Raw genomic sequence first — 16969 nt, 5'->3', positions numbered from 1 at the left:
TGCGTTAGGCCAGTTACACGGCGTTGGTCGGTTCGTATATTTATAGATGACAAACGTATGATCGCCGGCGGCGCATCTCACTGAATTGGAGAGAGATAGTTGGCTGGGACAGACATGATGGGCAACGTCAAAACGTTCTTCAGTGTCAAGAACTTCAAAAAATCTTATTTGCTGACATTAGTGACGGACAGTTAATCTTGACCTCAGTCCATCGGGTGGCTCCTTTGTAAACCATCGAATGACATCTGCTTCCGACGCAAGATTGAGCTGATCCCAAAGTGAAAATGTAGGCTACGTGATTTCTTCAGTTTAGCGGCTTGCTTTCAGCGGCTTCGCCCTGAACTGTTGCCAGTGCCTCTCCGCATTGGCCCAGCTGATCGCGGCCACGGTCTCAGTCCAGCATTTTAACTTTATTCACCTAAAACTTCCGTATTTAATTGTCGGTAGTCAAATGACGAACCATTCTTTCCAAGTATACTGCGTCTCAATATCGATCGGTGAAACAATAGCATGACGAGCCACCCGTCACCGTTTTCACTAACTCGAGTCACTCTGGACAGAACAATTTGAGATCAGTCACACTAACATGTAAATCGGTCCTGTTAATCCAGCTTCACATATTTTGTCATCGAAGTGTTGCATACGGATCTGACCTACTTTACTCTAAACTCGCACTCAGTGTGCAAGTTTCTGTCAGCCAAACTCAGTTCGCGTTTCAAAGCTGTCGTCTGCTACTGAATATTGAGGCTTGGAGTTACCACCCCTAGAATAAGCTTACTTCCGGTCCATGTGGATTTGTTTTGAGCCTTGTTGTACGTATGTGTTGAAGATGGTTGTGCCTAACTATTCTTTCCTTTTCTTGCGATTTTCATAATCTCATCTTTAGGTCCTTCAGATTTTGAAAGTGAAAAACTCGGCTTGAATGAACTCGAAAGAAAACAGAAATGTATATTGATTTGGCTGCATCACAGCAATGCTACAGCGACTAAACCTACCCACACTTGCAGATCGGCGCAAACAACTCCGCCTGACAATGCTATATAAAATAACGGGAGGACAAGTACCAGCCATACCCCCAGAAAGTTTCCTCACCCCCGCAGATAAGACCAAGCGGAAAATTATATCAACAAAGTTTTACGGGTGCATATCAGAAAACCCCGTTGAGAAGCGAGTCTACAACAACTCGAGACCCTTCAAAATTCCGGATAGCCGATCTGAACCGTATAGAAACTCTTTTTTTGTCAGGACGCCGGCTGAATGGAACCGCCTACAAGACTCCGTGGTACATTCAGCAACTGCCAACACATTTACATCAGGTGTTGGCAGGGCCCCACCACCATAGGCGCACCGCCAGGTGTTTTTATCCTGCTTTTAAACACTGCCCAAATTCCAGCAGTTGACACCACCAACCTGGAAGGGCATGCATGTATAGAAAGTTTTTAAACTCCGTCACGCTGCGCTCTCTCGCCCATTGCGACGACAGCCATTATTGGCTACTGCAATGTACTACATCCAGATCCAGATCCAGATTTGATCTCTCTCTCTCTCTCTCTCTCTCTCTCTCTCTCTCTCTCTCTCTCTCTCTCTCTCTCTCTCTCTCTCTCTCTCTCTCTCTCTCTCTGATTTAAGGCAAGCGTTTATTTGTAAAAGCTGCATCCAGATTTTTTCAGGTTCTGTCAACGTTTAGGCTGGCATATGTGTCTCAGCAGTTGATGTAAATTGTAACCCATTCATGACAAGACAAGTATGTACACTGAAAAGAGGACTCGTAATTATGCTGACTGCATGCAGATGTAGTAAGATGATTTTGTTGTTGCTTGTTCCAGAAAAATGGCAAAAGAATATAAAGTTGGTATGGTGGCAGACCTGTTAGGAGGTGGGAAGCCTCCAGAGGGAAAACTTGCCAGCCTTTTTGCATCAAGGCCCAGTACATCCATGGAGCAAAACACACCCAAAACAGGAAAGTCGAAGAAAAAGGTACTGTCGCTTCTATCATTATCAGTTGCACACTTCCTGTAATAATTTAACTTTGTGTTTTGTTTGTTTTTCACATGTTGAAGACACTCCATTCCGGTGTGTAAGTTAAGAGGTCTTGAATAGGGAGGCCCACCGCTGCGAGCTCAAAGCGACTGTAGCCGCATCATATTTTTGCTACTTTTGTTCACCTCTTACTCTGTTGTTATTTGTAATAAAACAACCAAATTACAAGATTTTCTTCAATGGTGTTGTTTCTTACTGTGTGTGGATTTTGTGGCATGTACATCATTCCAAAGCGGAGATATTTGTGCTTGAAAACGGCTCATCGCACAGCGACAGCGGTAGCGGCGTGCGCTGTGGCTTGAAGGATGAGAAACAGGCGAGAGGTTTTCTTTCAAGCAGAAGCAACATTTTCTCGTTCTCTCCTTCTAACATCTGATAAAGAGTGATGTATGTGGTACCCAATCCCTGTAAACTGTAAGTACATGTATTATAAACTGACACTAGTTTTTATATTCATGAATGTACAGACCAGCAAATAATCTGTTCAGTCGCAAGTTTTAATCTTGCTTTCAATGTTGTTTGCTACAGGTTAAAGGCTCCACACGAAAAGGAAAGAAGGCCCCAAAGACAAAACATCTGACGGATGACAGCGAGGAAGAAAATGTTCCAGAGCCTGTAAAAATTAGCATGAATATACCGGAACCTTCACAAGGCTTCCAACCTCCTGCAGGAATTGTCCATGAAGCCTTTGCTGATGCTGTTAAAAAGTGAGTTTTTGGTTAATTACAGCATGTATTAAAAAGGGAGACAATTACATTGATGGTTCTCCTAGTTCTGGCTATTTGATCCACATGCTAGGAGGTATGCGGCAGATGAAAGTACAGGTCAGAACAAAGGAGGAGTAACGATTATTCCATGCATTGGTGGTTTTAACAAAAAGTTCAAGCAGCTCCCACAACAATAACTTCATGTGATCTAGGAATTCAATTTTACCCTATAGATATTTTCTAGGTAAGAAAATAAACTTTACTGATAGTACTGAGAATTTTGCACTCTTTAATGAGGACTGGCTATTTTATAATATATTTATCAGAAATTAACTTTTCACTCACAAAACTACAATGTATACATACTTGCTATATAACATGCACTTTACTTGAGTTCTTTAATGGCCTTGGCGTGGACTTGCACATTGTTTCTCTGTTTTTCAGATCTGGAATCAAAAGAAAAACTTCATCTGTTGAGGATGAGGATGGAAAAACAGTTGAGAAAAGGCCAAGGCGAGATCGACTGAAAAAAGCTACTGAAAAGCGAACTGTGTTTGTCGGAAATGTTCCTTTGACAGCGAGTAAAAAGGTGTGTTTCACACGATGGAATTGTACATTAAGAAGGAGAATAACTGTGTAAAGAATGGCTAATTTGTTTTTGAAATGAAATATTTACCCTAAAGTGTACCACTGCTTTCTCTTTAGTTCTGAAATGCAAATATCATCAAAACTACTTGAAAAGGGATCATGTTCCTGTCGCAGCATCAAAAACTGATTAGCTCACATCACTGCTCAACCCGCTTAATTCAGATAGGGGTGCAAGCATATGTGAAGTAAAACACTGATCTCACTGGATGTCCCTTTTCCGACATTAAAATACTTTCATAAGGCTTGCTTCAGTGAGAATGCAGAAGTCTCTCTCTCTCTCTCTCTCTCTCTCTCTCTCTCTCTCTCTCTCTCTCTCTCTCTCTCTCTCTCTCTCTCTCTCTCTCTCTCTCTCTCTCTCTCTCTCTCTCTCTCTCTCTCTCTCTCTCTCTCTCTCTATATATATATATATACACGAAGCATGCACATGCAGATGTGCACCGTAAAAGTCAAGTTCATACAGTTTTAGCTGATATCTTCTCACTGCAGTGTAAATTATCATTTCTGAAAATAACAACAGCCTGGCGTTGATGATGGAACGTAGAACATAAAGTGTTTGCTGGTGTGCTTTCAGATGCTGACAAAGCTGTTCAGGGCATTTGGAGAAATAGAGAGTGTCAGATTCCGTTGTGCGGTGAGAAATCTAAAATTTTACTCTGTGGTTCCTATACTGTCTTGTAAATGTTAAAGGCACAGTAAGCCTCCCGTAAACCATCACAGATACTGTCAGGCTTTTACACACAGTACAAACACCCTTTCATTTAAACACTCACCATTTGAGAACATCTTAGGTGCCCTCCGTAAAGAGCGAGCAATTTTCAAAGAATTTATTTTTGCGTGGTTTATCTTACCTCTGAGCCATCGTGAACCCGTGTGATCCAGTTTCCTTTTTGAGTCACTTGAGAAAAAGTGACTCTATGTAATCGGTCAGTGTTAGTCTGTCCGGCCGGCCGTCCGTAGACACCACCTTAACGTTGGACTTTTCTCGGAAACTATCAAAGCGATCGGGCTCATATTTTGTTTAGTCGTGACCTCCAATGACCTCTACACTTTAACGATGGTTTCGTTGACCTTTGACCTTTTTCAAGGTCACAGGTCAGCGTCAAAGGAAAAATTAGACATTTTATATCTTTGACAAAGTTCATCGGATGTGATTGAAACTTTGTAGGATTATTCTTTACATCAAAGTATTTACATCTGTAGCCTTTTACGAACGTTATCAGAAAAACAAGGGAGATAACTAGCCTTTTCTGTTCGGCAACACACAACTTAACGTTGGGCTTTTCTCGGAAACTATAAAAGTGACCGGGCTCAAATTTTATGTGAACGTGACTCATTGTGTTGTGAATAGCAATTTCTTCCTGTCCATCTGATGCCTCATATAATATTCAGAACTGCGAAAGTGACTCGATCGAGCGTTTGCTCTTCTTGTTTTCACAATGTAGTCGTCGGTTTGTGATTTCCAATGCGACTCGCTGTAAGCTTATTATTATTATTATGGTGAGCTTATAAGCTTATCTGCAATAGCACGTTATTACGGGCTTTTCTTTTTTTAAACTTTCAAAACTACAAATTGTTCTGATCTTGTCTTGATGAAAAAAGAATTATTTTATGATTTAAGAATGTTTGTAACAAGCTGTCAATTTATTATTTAGATTTTAAAAGTTATGTCTAGTGCCAATACGCACCGTCCGATTTGGTTATCAGACAATCAGCCAAATTAATTCCTTGAAAATTGCTCGCTCTTTACGTAGGGCACCTAGGATGTTCAAAAGCGGTGAGTGTGTAAATGAAAGGGTGTTTGTACTGTGTGTAAAAGCCTGACAGTATCTGTGATGGTTTACGGGAGGCGTACTGTGCCTTTAACTGCTGTGGCGATGTTCTGTTTCAAGTCGATGTGTGTGTATGATTTATGTTCTCAAACAGTTCAAACTTTATGGTGTGAATTTTCTTTGGAACAAACAAGTTTCCTTTTGAAGCCATAATGTAAGTACATGTATGAGTGTATTGTAAAAAAAATTAAAAAAATTGCATCAAGACAAGAATGTTCATTCTAGTTTTGAGCATGGGCATGTAGTACAGTAGTAGAATTTTACATATTTTCTAGAACTTTAACCTTCCACATTGTTTTTGATGATAACTCGTGTGGTATTTCAAAACAAAGATTGAGATTTCTTTGGATAGATTTTTTTTATAACATATTAATTATTATTATTGTTTAATGTCCTCTGGCTAATGTGCATTTTTTCCGTTCTGTTCTTTAGCCTGTTGCTGATCCAACAACCAAAAAGAGAGTTGCAGTGATTCTGTAAGTAGCCGGAGCAGAAAAAGATCTGAACACGTTTAACTTGTGTTTGTGTGTGTGTTACATAGCTTAGCTTAGAATTGATTCCTATTGACAAGACAACAATGTAACCTTGGTGCACATTTGAAGTGATGCTGCTGTGCTTTTTGGAGAATAAGGTAGTTTGCTGATCATGTCTTAAAGCTTCATTGTTTTCCAATAAAAAAAATACTGTAAATAGTCGGATTTTGTAAGGTTATGGGATGGCAGAGTTGTTGCCACTGTTTTGGGGAGAAAAGTAGCATTGTATTGAGCAGGCACTGCATAAAAGGCAGTGTCTGTTCAAGATTATGCCTTCATCTTTCAGAAACATGCAGATTGGACGTACTTATTCACTGGGATGCTACGATGGCTTGGTTTAACTGGTCATTGCTATTGCATATTTGCCTTAGCATTCAGTGATGATTCAGCTCTTCCATAGCCCATGGAAGACTCCACAGTTATTTTCTAACATCATCTATTCTAAGTTAAAACGGGACTGCACAATAAAATGTTAGAACATTGACAGTTGTAAGGAACAGCATAACGTCAAATCTACTATTATTTTTTAAAGCAAGTTTTCAAAATAAGATGTTACATGTACTTGTAAACAGTGGCTCATCTATGTGCTTTTTTCCCTTCCTTATTGTTACTATTTTTAACTTTTATTTGTATTTCAGGAAAGAGTTTCATGAACAACGGAACAATATCACAGCTTACATTTGCTTCAAGGAGGAAGAATCTGCCAAGAAGGCAATCTCTTTGTGAGTACACGACATGTGAATATTTTTCAGTTTTGTTTTTGAAATGGTTTTTTACAGGTACTGTAGATACACATGTACAAATAGATGAAATATGATACTTGTTTGTTGATTTGTTGCATTTCTTGTATTTGTATTGTTCAAAAACTAACTGCACAGCAGAGGTTTTTGCAGGTTATGGGGTTTGTTGCATACTTACTTTACTTACTTAGGCCATTATGAACCCCCGGGGGAGTATAGGCCATCGACGACAATTCTCCATCTGACACGGTCCTGGGCTGCCCTTTCGATCTGGCTCCAGGTCTTCCCCTGCCTGTTGATCTCTGTTTCAGTGTCTCGTCTCCAGCTGTTGCGCGGCCGGCCTCTCTTCCTTTTCCCTTGTGGATTCCACTTCAGGGCTTGCCTCGTGATACTGCATTTGTTGCATACAATCATGTATTTTGTGATGAATTTTTCTTTTTAAGTTAAAGATGATTTTCTCCTTGATTTTTCTTGTGATTTTTCTGACAATATTAATTAACAAATAAAAGAATAATGTGTAATCATCAAGATATTTTGAATGTTTTCAGAAATGGACATCTGGTTGATGGGCTTCACATAAGGGTTGATTCAGCCAAACCCCAGACAAAGGTAATCTTTTTTTTATAACTTTATTGTCCTATCGCTGGGAAATTCAGGTCGCTTCCTCCCAGTGGAAAACTGGAGTGGGGCTACCCAGGTGTGTACGTTTTTAGGTGTAATCAGCCACCTGCACTAAAAGCAGAATGACTAAGGTCTTTTACCTGCCACAGTGGTGACACGGGGGTGGAACATGGATAGCGTCTCTGACTTGTCTGAGTCTGCACATAAAGTTGACCCGTGTCCGCCCCTGCTCGGATTCGAACCCGTGACCCTTGGGTCACAAGTCCAGTGCTCTATCAATTGAGCTACCAGGCCCCCGGGCTGACTGATGCTGCATAACGTCCTGGATCTACCTCTTCATTTTTTCCCTGGAAAAAATAAGTTATTTTAACCATGTACATTTTATTTGAAAATAATGACAGAACAAGAGTATTGGAACTATTGCTTTTATCATTTTCTTATTGATGTGACTACTAAATGATTACTTTGATTAGTTTTATTTAATGAGATGTTTTTGTGTCTGGGTCATAGCCATGGAAGGGTAACCAGTTTTTTTCTTTCAAGATTTTGAGTTTATACTGTTAATGACCAGTTTTTTGTTCTTTTGCAGCAAGAGACCAAAAGATCAGTTTTTGTTGGGAATTTACCTTTTGGTGAGTTATTTTATTCTCTCCCTCTCTCTCATTCTCTCTCTTGCAACACTAAAACTATTTTATCATGCCCACATCTTATCCCATATTGATTACGCATCAACTCTTTGGGATGGCGTCTCTGATATTCACATGAAAAAGTTAAACTCTCTACATCGTCGGGCAGCTAAAATCATGTTAAATGGTCCACAATTATCAGCTGATTTGAAGTTAAAGAATCTAAACTACCTGCCGCTAGTTAAACAGTTACAGTTTAATAAGACTGTAATGATGTATAAAGTATATCATGGCGAAGTGCCCATCTATATTCAGGATCTATTTCACAGAGTCACCGAAAGGTACAGGTCTATCAATTTTCTACCACCAATACCCAGGATTGATTTGTTCAAAACTAGTCAAGCCTTCTCTGGCGCTATGGTGTGGAACTCCATTCCGTCTGTAATAAGATCATTAACCTCACTAAAGAGTTTTAAACAAGCTCTGCATAATCATTTTATGTCTACCTAGATGGCTATACTAGTCTTAACATGTGCAAGTAGCTGTCAACAATTGGCAAAGCTTTATGAATTACACAAATATGTTCTTTGTTATATGTATTATGTGGAATTTATGTTGCAATTTTCCATCATTTTCATCATCATCATCATCAACAACATCTTCATCATCATTTACACCATATAATCATAAAAAGCATTAGTGTAAACGTTGGTATCGTGTGATTTTTACCGTCGATCACTTTACATGTGTAACCTCAATTAACATGTTGCATGTTTCGCTTTCGATTTGTATGTTGCTTACTTTGTCATTTTGTTGTTTATGTTTACTTGCTTGTTTGCTTACTTGTCAATTGTTTGCTGGTTCGTTCGTTTACTTTGTTTATTTGTCATGTTGCTTTACTTGTTTATCATTTATTAGACATTTGTATTAGAATAAGGACCGGTTGTAAGAAAAGGTGTCGCCTTAAACCTCTATCCTTGAAAAATAAAGTTCCATCATCATCATCTCTCTCCTAATACAGGGTTCTAGATGGTCGAACGTGTAGCAAAGACCTGTACGTGTCCGTGTAGATATTGCATCACCCGTGACTCACTTTTTTCTCCAATGTTCCAAATGCATACGTTGTTTTGCTCCCACCAAGACTGCAGATCTTGGCAAACGCGAGACGTAAAAACTAGATTTGATGACGTTACCTGTACACGTCCTGAAAAGTGCTGATCTAGATCTTGCTAATATCCGTCTCTTAGTCTGTCTCTCTGTAATTCTCTCAGTTTGTCTCTCTCTCTCTCTCTCTCTCTCTCTCTCTCTCTCTCTCTCTCTCTCTCTCTCTCTCTCTCTCTCTCTCTCTCTCTCTCTCTCTCTCTTGTGCATTCATATGTATACACACACATATACAGATAACCCCCCCACACACACACACACCCGACGGGCGCTGTGGCGGGGTGGTAAGACGTCGGCCTCTTAATTGGAAGGTCGTGAGTTCGAATCCCGACCGCGGCCACCTCGTTGGTTAAGTGTGGAGATTTTTCCGATCTCCCAGGTCAACTTATGTGCAGACCTGCTAGTGGCTTACCCCCCTTCGTGTGCACACGCAAGCACAAGACCAAGTGCTTTCGAAAAAGATCCTGTAATCCATGTTCGGTGGGTTATAGAAACACGAAAATACGCAGCATGTTTCCGACGAAATCGGCGTTTGGCTGCCTAAATGGCGGGGTAGAAACGGCCATACACGTAAAAATCCACTCGTGCAAAAACACGAGTGTACGTGGGAGTTTCATCCCACAAACGCAGAAGAAGAAGAAGACACACACACCCAAACACACTCACACACACTATACACACACACTATACACACACACACTCTTAGTTGCCCTCCCTTTTGAACCATTTCTTACTTTCTTTTGTGTCTTTGTGAATTAACACATAATTTGAGACCATTATGAAGTAAATTTCAAGATACTCAAGTCTCAGAATGCTAGTCTCCCAAAGCTGTGCATTTTGCTGTTCATTCACACTGCTTTGTTGCAACTCATTGTTGATAACATTTTTTCTATCTTTTGTTCGCTTGCAGCCATCGAAGAAGAGGTCATCCGCAAACATTTTGAAGATTGTGGCACCATTGAAAATGTGAGAGTTATCAGAGACCGCAACACAAACTTGGGCAAAGGATTCTGCTACATTCTCTTTGAGGTAATTATCTTTAGATTTGTTTTCTGAAGAAAACAAGGTTGGGTTATTGGGATAAGAAAGGAGTGATTTGATATTTTTAAATAGATAATGATATATCTTTCCAAGGTTGTGATGTTTTATTAAATGGGTTTCAGCCAAATTCTTGACTTCCACTTTCTGATATGTTGAACTTCGTTCCAAGAAGGGATTGACTATTTTGTCTAATGCTGCAGATAGGTAAACTTCTTCTTCGTCGTTCACAATTGATTTGTCTCCATCATTTTGTGATTTGCGTGATGCAGCGCTTTTTGGCACCCAGGGGGTCCCGCATCTCCGACTTCGGCCTTGGACGTTGGTCAGGGGTCCCTCCCCTAGACCAATTGCCTTCCTGGGCTGTTGAGCTTGGTCTGCCCGTGGTTCTATTTCGGAGTTTCCCTTCTCCTAGACTGGTTACCTGCCAGGGTTGACAAGTCCAGTCTACCCGTTTGGAGGTTGCTGAGATTACCGCTTGTGTCCTTGGGCCTCTGTGCCGTCACACCGGTACTGTCCAGCACACCTCCGTCTTCACCAGAGCCAGCAACCAACCTGTCCGCCAAGGGAGAACCCTACCAGTATACTTCTCACAATGAAAAATCACCCCCACGTTTTAGGGACAGTGAAATTTCAGCGATTTTCTTCCGACGGCATAGCTTGGTTCTGTTTGACCACCATACCACGATGAGGAGGGGATGGTCTTCATAGCTTGGTTCTGTTTGACCACCATACCACGATGAGGAGGGGATGGTCTTTATAGCTTGGTTCTGTTTCACCACCATACCACGATGAGGAGGGGATGGTCTTTATAGCTTGGTTCTGTTTCACCACCATACCACGATGAGGAGGGGATGGTCTTTATGGTGGAGATAGGTAAACAAGTGAGCACTGCATTTTTACAGTATCCGTTCTGTGTATTTGACAGCGCATAGAGAAAATCATGTAAAATGCAAAACATGTCAAGTTAATTATTTGTTTTTTATTTTGCAGTCAAAGGACAGTGTGTCGCTGGCTCTCAAACTACAAAAGTTCACGCTGCAGGGTAGAGAACTGAGGATACAGCGGTGCTCAGACAAGGCCAAAAATGACGGAAAGAAAGCAGGCAAAAAGAAAAACAAAATAATATCCTTTGCTTTAGTTTATGGTTGTATATGTCATATTCTTAAATGTTTTTGTTTGTTTTTGTTTTGTGTTAGTGTGTGTGTGTGTGTGTGTGTGTGTTTTTTCTTTTTTGTTTGGTGGTGGTGGTGGTGAATCACTGAATGTGATGTGTTTTTTGTGTGTGTGGCTTATTTATATAAATTGCAAAAACATGAAAGAATTTAGAAAAGATCATTGTTGTGAATATAAAGATGAGTTCAAATGCACTCTTAGATGATAACTGTTATTGCATATTGTATTCATGTACTGTTTATGAAGAAAGTGTGCTTATTTGGTGACTGATTTTGTCCACAGCTTCTACAAATCTGTTATCGATTTTTTTTTCTCATGCAAGCTTGAACTACAAAATCTAGCAGTTTTCCTTCTGTCTTGATTTCAAACTGGTATTTCCTTAACCCTTTCACTCTGCTCCTGCGGACAAAGAACAAAGTGTCAACAAAAAGATGCCCGTTGACAGAAAACCCACCAAGATGAGGAACAAGATGTGGAGACCCACAAACACCTCTGACTCTAACTTTCTCCTCGCTCAAAAAACTGCACTAAAGAAGAAGTGGCGACAAGCAGACAAGAAGAAAAAGAAGAAGGGAAAAACGGATGAGATCACAAAAGTGTTAGGACCTGTGCAACAACCTCCAGCTGGCAAGAAATCTAAGACAATGAAAAAGAAAGGACCAATGAAAAAGAAAGGACTGAAGGGTTCGAAACCTGCCAAGAAGGGAAAGAAAGTGAGAAGATGAGGACTATTGCTTCTGAAGTGTAAAACCTTGCAATGCATTAGTGGAAATCCTCTGACAATTAACTTTGGTATAAAATCTGTAAACGTTGAGATGTTGAGAATTTCACAGTTAGGGTATGCAAAGATATGAGAATGTTGTTGTTGTTGAGCGTACAGTGGAAACCCCCTTTTAGGACCTCCAAAAAGCTGAGATATTCATGTTGTAAAAATGAGGGAATCTTAAAATGTAAATTTACACAGGCTATAAACAGAAAATGTGAAAAGCAAGGCGTTAAATGGGGGAGGTCTTACATTTCTAAAGGGGGGTTCCACTGTTTAAAGAAGGTTATTCTGCTCTTTAAATGGGAACAGTATGCGTACAACTGTTTTGAATCACCCGCCATATATGCAGCTGTACTGTCCTAGGAGGATGGATTTGGGAATCAAACATGTTTTCTTTGGGCAAGCACATTCTCAAAACGGTATTTGCAGTTGGTCCAGTGATGTGATGCTTGTTTGTTTGTTTGTTCGTTCATGGGCTGAAACTCCCACGGCTTTTACGTGTATGACCGTTTTTACCCCGCCATTTAGGCAGCCATACGCCGCTTTCGGAGGAAGCATGCTGGGTATTTTCGTGTTTCTATAACCCACCGAACTCTGACATGGATTACAGGATCTTTTTCGTGCGCACTTGGTCTTGTGCTTGCGTGTACACACGGGGGTGTTCGAACACCGAGGAGAGTCTGCACACAAAGTTGACTCTGAGAAATAAATCTCTCGCCGAACGTGGGGACGAACTCACGCTGACAGCGGCCAACTGGATACAAATCCAGCGCGCTACCGACTGAGCTACATCCCTGCCCTGTGATGTGATGCTGACACAGCAACATTTTTAACTGCCATTTTAACATTTCGGTTAAGTGTAGATGTAAGGCTTGTGATGTTTTTGTTTATGTCATCTGGAACTTTAGAATTTGCATACAAGAAAGATCATCATCAAAGCATTTTTGTGTACAGCAGGTTTTGTTACAAAGCAGCTGATCATGCAGCTGATTCATGTTAAAGGTCGGTTTGTTGTAGCATAGTAGTATAATAAAATTAAAAAAGATAATAAATGAGGATGCTTCAATATACTTTAAACATATTGTTTTTCACATGTGAATGTTTCAATAATAAAACTGAATAACTGCAGTATTGTGTTTGTGTGTGTGTGTGTGTGTGTGTGTGTGTGTGTGTGTGTGTGTGTGTAAACTGGGTGTCAGTAATGGCAAAACATGTCAGCTTTGCAGTATTAGCAGCAGCATATTTAAATGAACACATTTAAGGTCCGAAATCCAAAAACAAATCGACTGCCAACATTCCAAAATTCAGAATAAAACAACAAGAAAGGTTGGTGGAACGTTTAATCATTGACAAAGCAAAACGTTACGTTCACAGACAATTACTAATTAGACAACACTTATCTCAATATGATCAGCCGCTTGCAGGGAAGACGCAAGCATAAAGTACAAAAGATATTGACACCTAAGGTCAGGGGAGGACACAGAAAAAGTTTCGTGGCTTCTGACCTTCAGCTAGTTTATAACGCGTTACAAGAGAGAAAAAAACACATTAAAAATCAAATGTTTTTATCCCATTCCTGCAGAGAGCTTCCCAAAACATGTTCACACACAAAACTCGCACGCTTTGTTCTCATACGGCTTATTCGTATTTGGCGCGAATTCTTAATTTGGTCGATAATGTTTGACTGGGTCACTTCAGCAGAACATAGACAAATGGTTTCTGGCGTACCTGGCAACTATTGAAAACAAATTTCCTTGCTATTCGCAAAATCGTGCCCTTGGAAAATATCCAAGGTAGTACCTCTACATAAAGTACATTTTTGATGAAACTCCACGTATGACAGGTAATCATTTGTAATGCAATTGTCTGATAAGCCTTCGCGTTTTGTGGATGTTTATGTGCCCTGACTTGTTTAGGAATGTTTTAACGTCAACTTGAAACTACTCCTACGGGATTATTCAATGAAAATGTTATCTTCTTTTTTAACTTATCATTTTTTGAAACAGAACATTTTAACGATAATCTGAGATGTAATCGGTCCACTTACCGCTGCTCGGCCTGAACTAAAAATGTCAAGAGTAGACAGCACACACACTTACACTACTGTACCGTGTACGAACCAAAACCGGCAAAACCACTTACCGTAAAAATATGACCCAGCTTGCCAAATTATCTCTTAGACTAGAGTTCTGACTATTTTGCCTAGACTAGAGGTCTTTCTATTTTGCTGCTAAACTAAAGGTGTGTGTGTATCACTATTGAAGCGGTGAATAGGCACTCAAATAGAGTAAAAAGCCTTGAACACCGAATGACTGATGCAGTCTAGTCAAATGAGGTTTGCACCAGTTAGCTTTTGTAGATGACTTGAAAATGAATACTGATAGTGATACAGATCATGGACACTTTCATGCATGTAAGTTTGTGTTCACAGGCATTTGTGTGTGTGTGTAAGCACTAAGTGTGTGTGTTGCTATGACTATGAGATACTGTGATCATGGTGTGTATTTTTGCTTTTTCTGCAGAATGGCTGAAGTTCATGTGATAGGTCAGATTGTTGGTGCCTCAGGGTTTCCAGACCATAGCCTTTTCTGCAAATGGGGTATTAACACAGGTAAATGAAAGAAGAGCTGTTATTTTGACCTTTCAACTCTTCATCGATCACTAGTTCTGGCTTTTTCTGTTGTCTTCGACAACCATTCGGCAGTCAGCTTATCTAACAATGTCTGTGGTCATTTTGTAGCAGATCACGTTAATTTACAATTAGAAATTGAAAGATCTGAGAAACTTATGGATGTAAAGAAAAACTGTAATTGGAATGGTTTTGTTAGTGCAGCGAAAAATAGTTAAAGTGAGAATAAGATTTTCTGTAGGTGCATATTCTATAGTGTGGAGTGAAGTCAAGTTGAGTAATCTAGTAGATACTTTGGCAGTACTCTGCCGATTGGTGAATTAGGATGTTTAATATTGCTACCATAATGAGCATATATTTCTCTGTCCTTTTTAAACTGGATAAAAGCTGAGTTGTGAGTGTGGCTTTGGTTTAAAACTTTTGGACAATTTCTGACTCCTGGATGAAACAAGTCTCATTCTTAGGTACAGCTTCTCCATTCTGTGTGTATTAATTTAGATATTGATTTCAGGAGGAGCATGGAAGATCCTGGCAGGACTGAGAGAAGGGCAGACACAGGTGGACAACCCACAGAATCACGAGGCAGCTTTCTTTGGTCATCCCATTGACATTCACTTTGCTACAAAGGGAATCCAAGGTATGTGAATAAGATCTGCATTTTGTATACTTACTGTTATGGGTGATTGACCAGGCTATTTTTGAATGAGTAAATATTTCATCACTGAACAGTTTTTTGGGGGCCACATTTTAAATGATAAGGAATAAGGAAAGTTCTTTGGAACGAAGAATGCGCGTGTTCTGTTGCCTGCTACATATGTATGAATATTTGGTAATAATTTGTCATAACTTGAGCATTTGGTAACACTAAACAAATAAGGAAAAACTGGTGAATACATGTATTTTCAAACATGTGCAAAATATTGGTTTTGTTCTCACATTTAGCAATGGAGGAAAGCTATTTGATTTACCCAACAGTAAATATCACCAGTAAATGCTTACCAATCTCACAACTTCACTGTTGAACATGCCAGTTCTGTAAATTACGAGTCTACTCATTTCTAGGCTGGCCAAGAATCCACTTCCAAGTGTGGCACCAGGACCAGTTTGGACGCAACGAGCTCTACGGCTACGGTTTCTGCCACATCCCTACATCCCCTGGTACCCACGAGATCGACTGCCCAACATGGAGACCCACTGGATCTTTCATGGAAACCGTTTCACAGCATTTCCTGGGAGGAGGACCCCAGCTGAAAAACCCAGACTTGATATACAGTGGTGCTGATCGCTATCGTCTGCACACTATTGCCATGGGCAAGGTTCATCTGCGACTTGGTGTCATTTTGAGAAACTTTGACAAGTTTGGCATTGAATGCTAACACTCGATTACCGGAGGGACAAAAATCTACAGCAGCTCTGATGGATGGAAAGTGGTGATTTGCTGGAAAAAAATAGCGTTGTGATTTGGTTTTGGCACCATATCTCAAAATGTTTTATTCACTGCCTTATCTTCTGTCCAGCCATACTTTTGTGCCCCAGGTTCTAAGGGAGTAATGGTTGAAACATGTTTAGCAAACTGGTTCTCTGTGCAGCCATACTTTCGTGCGTATGGCTCTACGAAGTTATGAGATAATTTTTTTTTTTTTATTTTTTTTTTTAGCAAACTGAATGTTTACAAGCTTTCTTTTCATCATTAACTTGTTGCTTAAATTCCCACTGAATGAAATCCAGATCTGATAGAATATCAAGCGTAGTGTGAAGGATGCTCTCCCTTTATTCACCATGCTGCTATGTCATTCAATATCGAATTCAGCCACAGTTGTTATTCTGAACTGATTACTGCAATAAGTGCAGAATCTATATAAGGAAAAGTGGAAACTTAACAGTGTTCATCCATGCCGTATCAATGCTTCTGTGTAGTTATTTTGTTTTTTGTCTTTAGGTTAGTTCAAGGGCATGAACGACTCATGGATACGCATGTCTACACACACAAAGAAAACAGTGTAATGCATTGTTTAGTAGCAATTTTATGGTTGTAATTGTAAGGAGCATGCATGTGTTATTTTGTCACATTCTGAAAAGTTATATTTTGAAAACTGATGTTAATGTTCGTTTTCCTTTTTTGCTTTTCTTTGCTGGTTGTGTTTTTGCCCGTTTTGAAATCTTTCTCCTCATTACATATACTGTTCAAAAAAAGAAACGCATAGTTGCTACTTGCCAAATGTTTTATTTTTCGAAAAAATTAATAGAATATCCAATATTTGGATTATTTGTTTGAAATTTGGTATGGACACAGTTGAATGCACACACAGTTCATTTGCATCTTCAAATCAATCAGTCAATCAATACGATTGGGTGCCGAGGCTGTCAAGTCAGTAGGGGGTGTGACTGCCTTGAGCAGCAACAACTGCCCGGCACCTTCTGGGCATGGACTGGATCAGATGCCGGATATCTTGCT

General features: G+C 39.9%; 2 protein-coding genes across 6 annotated transcripts; both read left to right on the top strand.

The window, feature by feature from the left end:
* The first annotated feature begins 45 nt into the window (after positions 1-45).
* LOC138951671 (RNA-binding protein 34-like) lies at positions 46-13013 on the top strand. Of its 4 annotated transcripts, none has more exons than XM_070323219.1 (12): positions 46-286; positions 1827-1977; positions 2569-2747; positions 3192-3336; positions 3967-4026; positions 5657-5700; positions 6396-6479; positions 7046-7106; positions 7708-7750; positions 9816-9934; positions 10937-11068; positions 11512-13013. In XM_070323219.1, exons 2-12 carry the CDS (start codon positions 1831-1833, stop codon positions 11842-11844), a joined length of 1347 nt encoding a protein of 448 aa, XP_070179320.1. In that variant the 5' UTR covers positions 46-286; positions 1827-1830; the 3' UTR covers positions 11845-13013. The 4 variants fall into 4 exon arrangements, with proteins under 4 accessions (XP_070179320.1, XP_070179319.1, XP_070179318.1 ...); XM_070323218.1 differs by lacking the exon at positions 46-286 and adding an exon at positions 370-812; XM_070323217.1 differs by lacking the exon at positions 46-286 and adding an exon at positions 663-816.
* A 326-nt stretch (positions 13014-13339) lies between these two features.
* On the top strand, positions 13340-16688 carry LOC138951669 (B9 domain-containing protein 2-like). Of its 2 annotated transcripts, none has more exons than XM_070323214.1 (4): positions 13340-13678; positions 14408-14496; positions 15026-15151; positions 15577-16688. In XM_070323214.1, exons 2-4 carry the CDS (start codon positions 14409-14411, stop codon positions 15888-15890), a joined length of 528 nt encoding a protein of 175 aa, XP_070179315.1. In that variant the 5' UTR covers positions 13340-13678; position 14408; the 3' UTR covers positions 15891-16688. The 2 variants fall into 2 exon arrangements, with proteins under 2 accessions (XP_070179315.1, XP_070179314.1); XM_070323213.1 differs by having other exon boundaries at positions 13343-13728.
* Positions 16689-16969: the final 281 nt, after the last annotated feature.

Source organism: Littorina saxatilis, linkage group LG17 (assembly GCF_037325665.1).
Source record: "Littorina saxatilis isolate snail1 linkage group LG17, US_GU_Lsax_2.0, whole genome shotgun sequence".
NCBI classification, from domain to species: Eukaryota; Metazoa; Mollusca; class Gastropoda; order Littorinimorpha; family Littorinidae; genus Littorina; species Littorina saxatilis.
This window is presented reverse-complemented; position numbering and strand designations above follow the sequence as displayed.

Bases quoted from the DNA above. Each gene is read 5' to 3' on its own strand.
- LOC138951669 (XM_070323214.1), top strand. From the start codon at position 14,409: ATGGCTGAAGTTCATGTGATAGGTCAGATTGTTGGTGCCTCAGGGTTT. The intron at 14,497-15,025 runs GTAAATGAAAGA...TATTGATTTCAG, and splicing joins CAAATGGGGTATTAACACAG to GAGGAGCATGGAAGATCCTG. The intron at 15,152-15,576 runs GTATGTGAATAA...ACTCATTTCTAG, and splicing joins TGCTACAAAGGGAATCCAAG to GCTGGCCAAGAATCCACTTC.
- LOC138951671 (XM_070323217.1), top strand. From the start codon at position 788: ATGTGGATTTGTTTTGAGCCTTGTTGTAC. The intron at 817-1,826 runs GTATGTGTTGAA...TGCTTGTTCCAG, and splicing joins TGTTTTGAGCCTTGTTGTAC to AAAAATGGCAAAAGAATATA. The intron at 7,751-9,815 runs GTGAGTTATTTT...GTTCGCTTGCAG, and splicing joins TGTTGGGAATTTACCTTTTG to CCATCGAAGAAGAGGTCATC.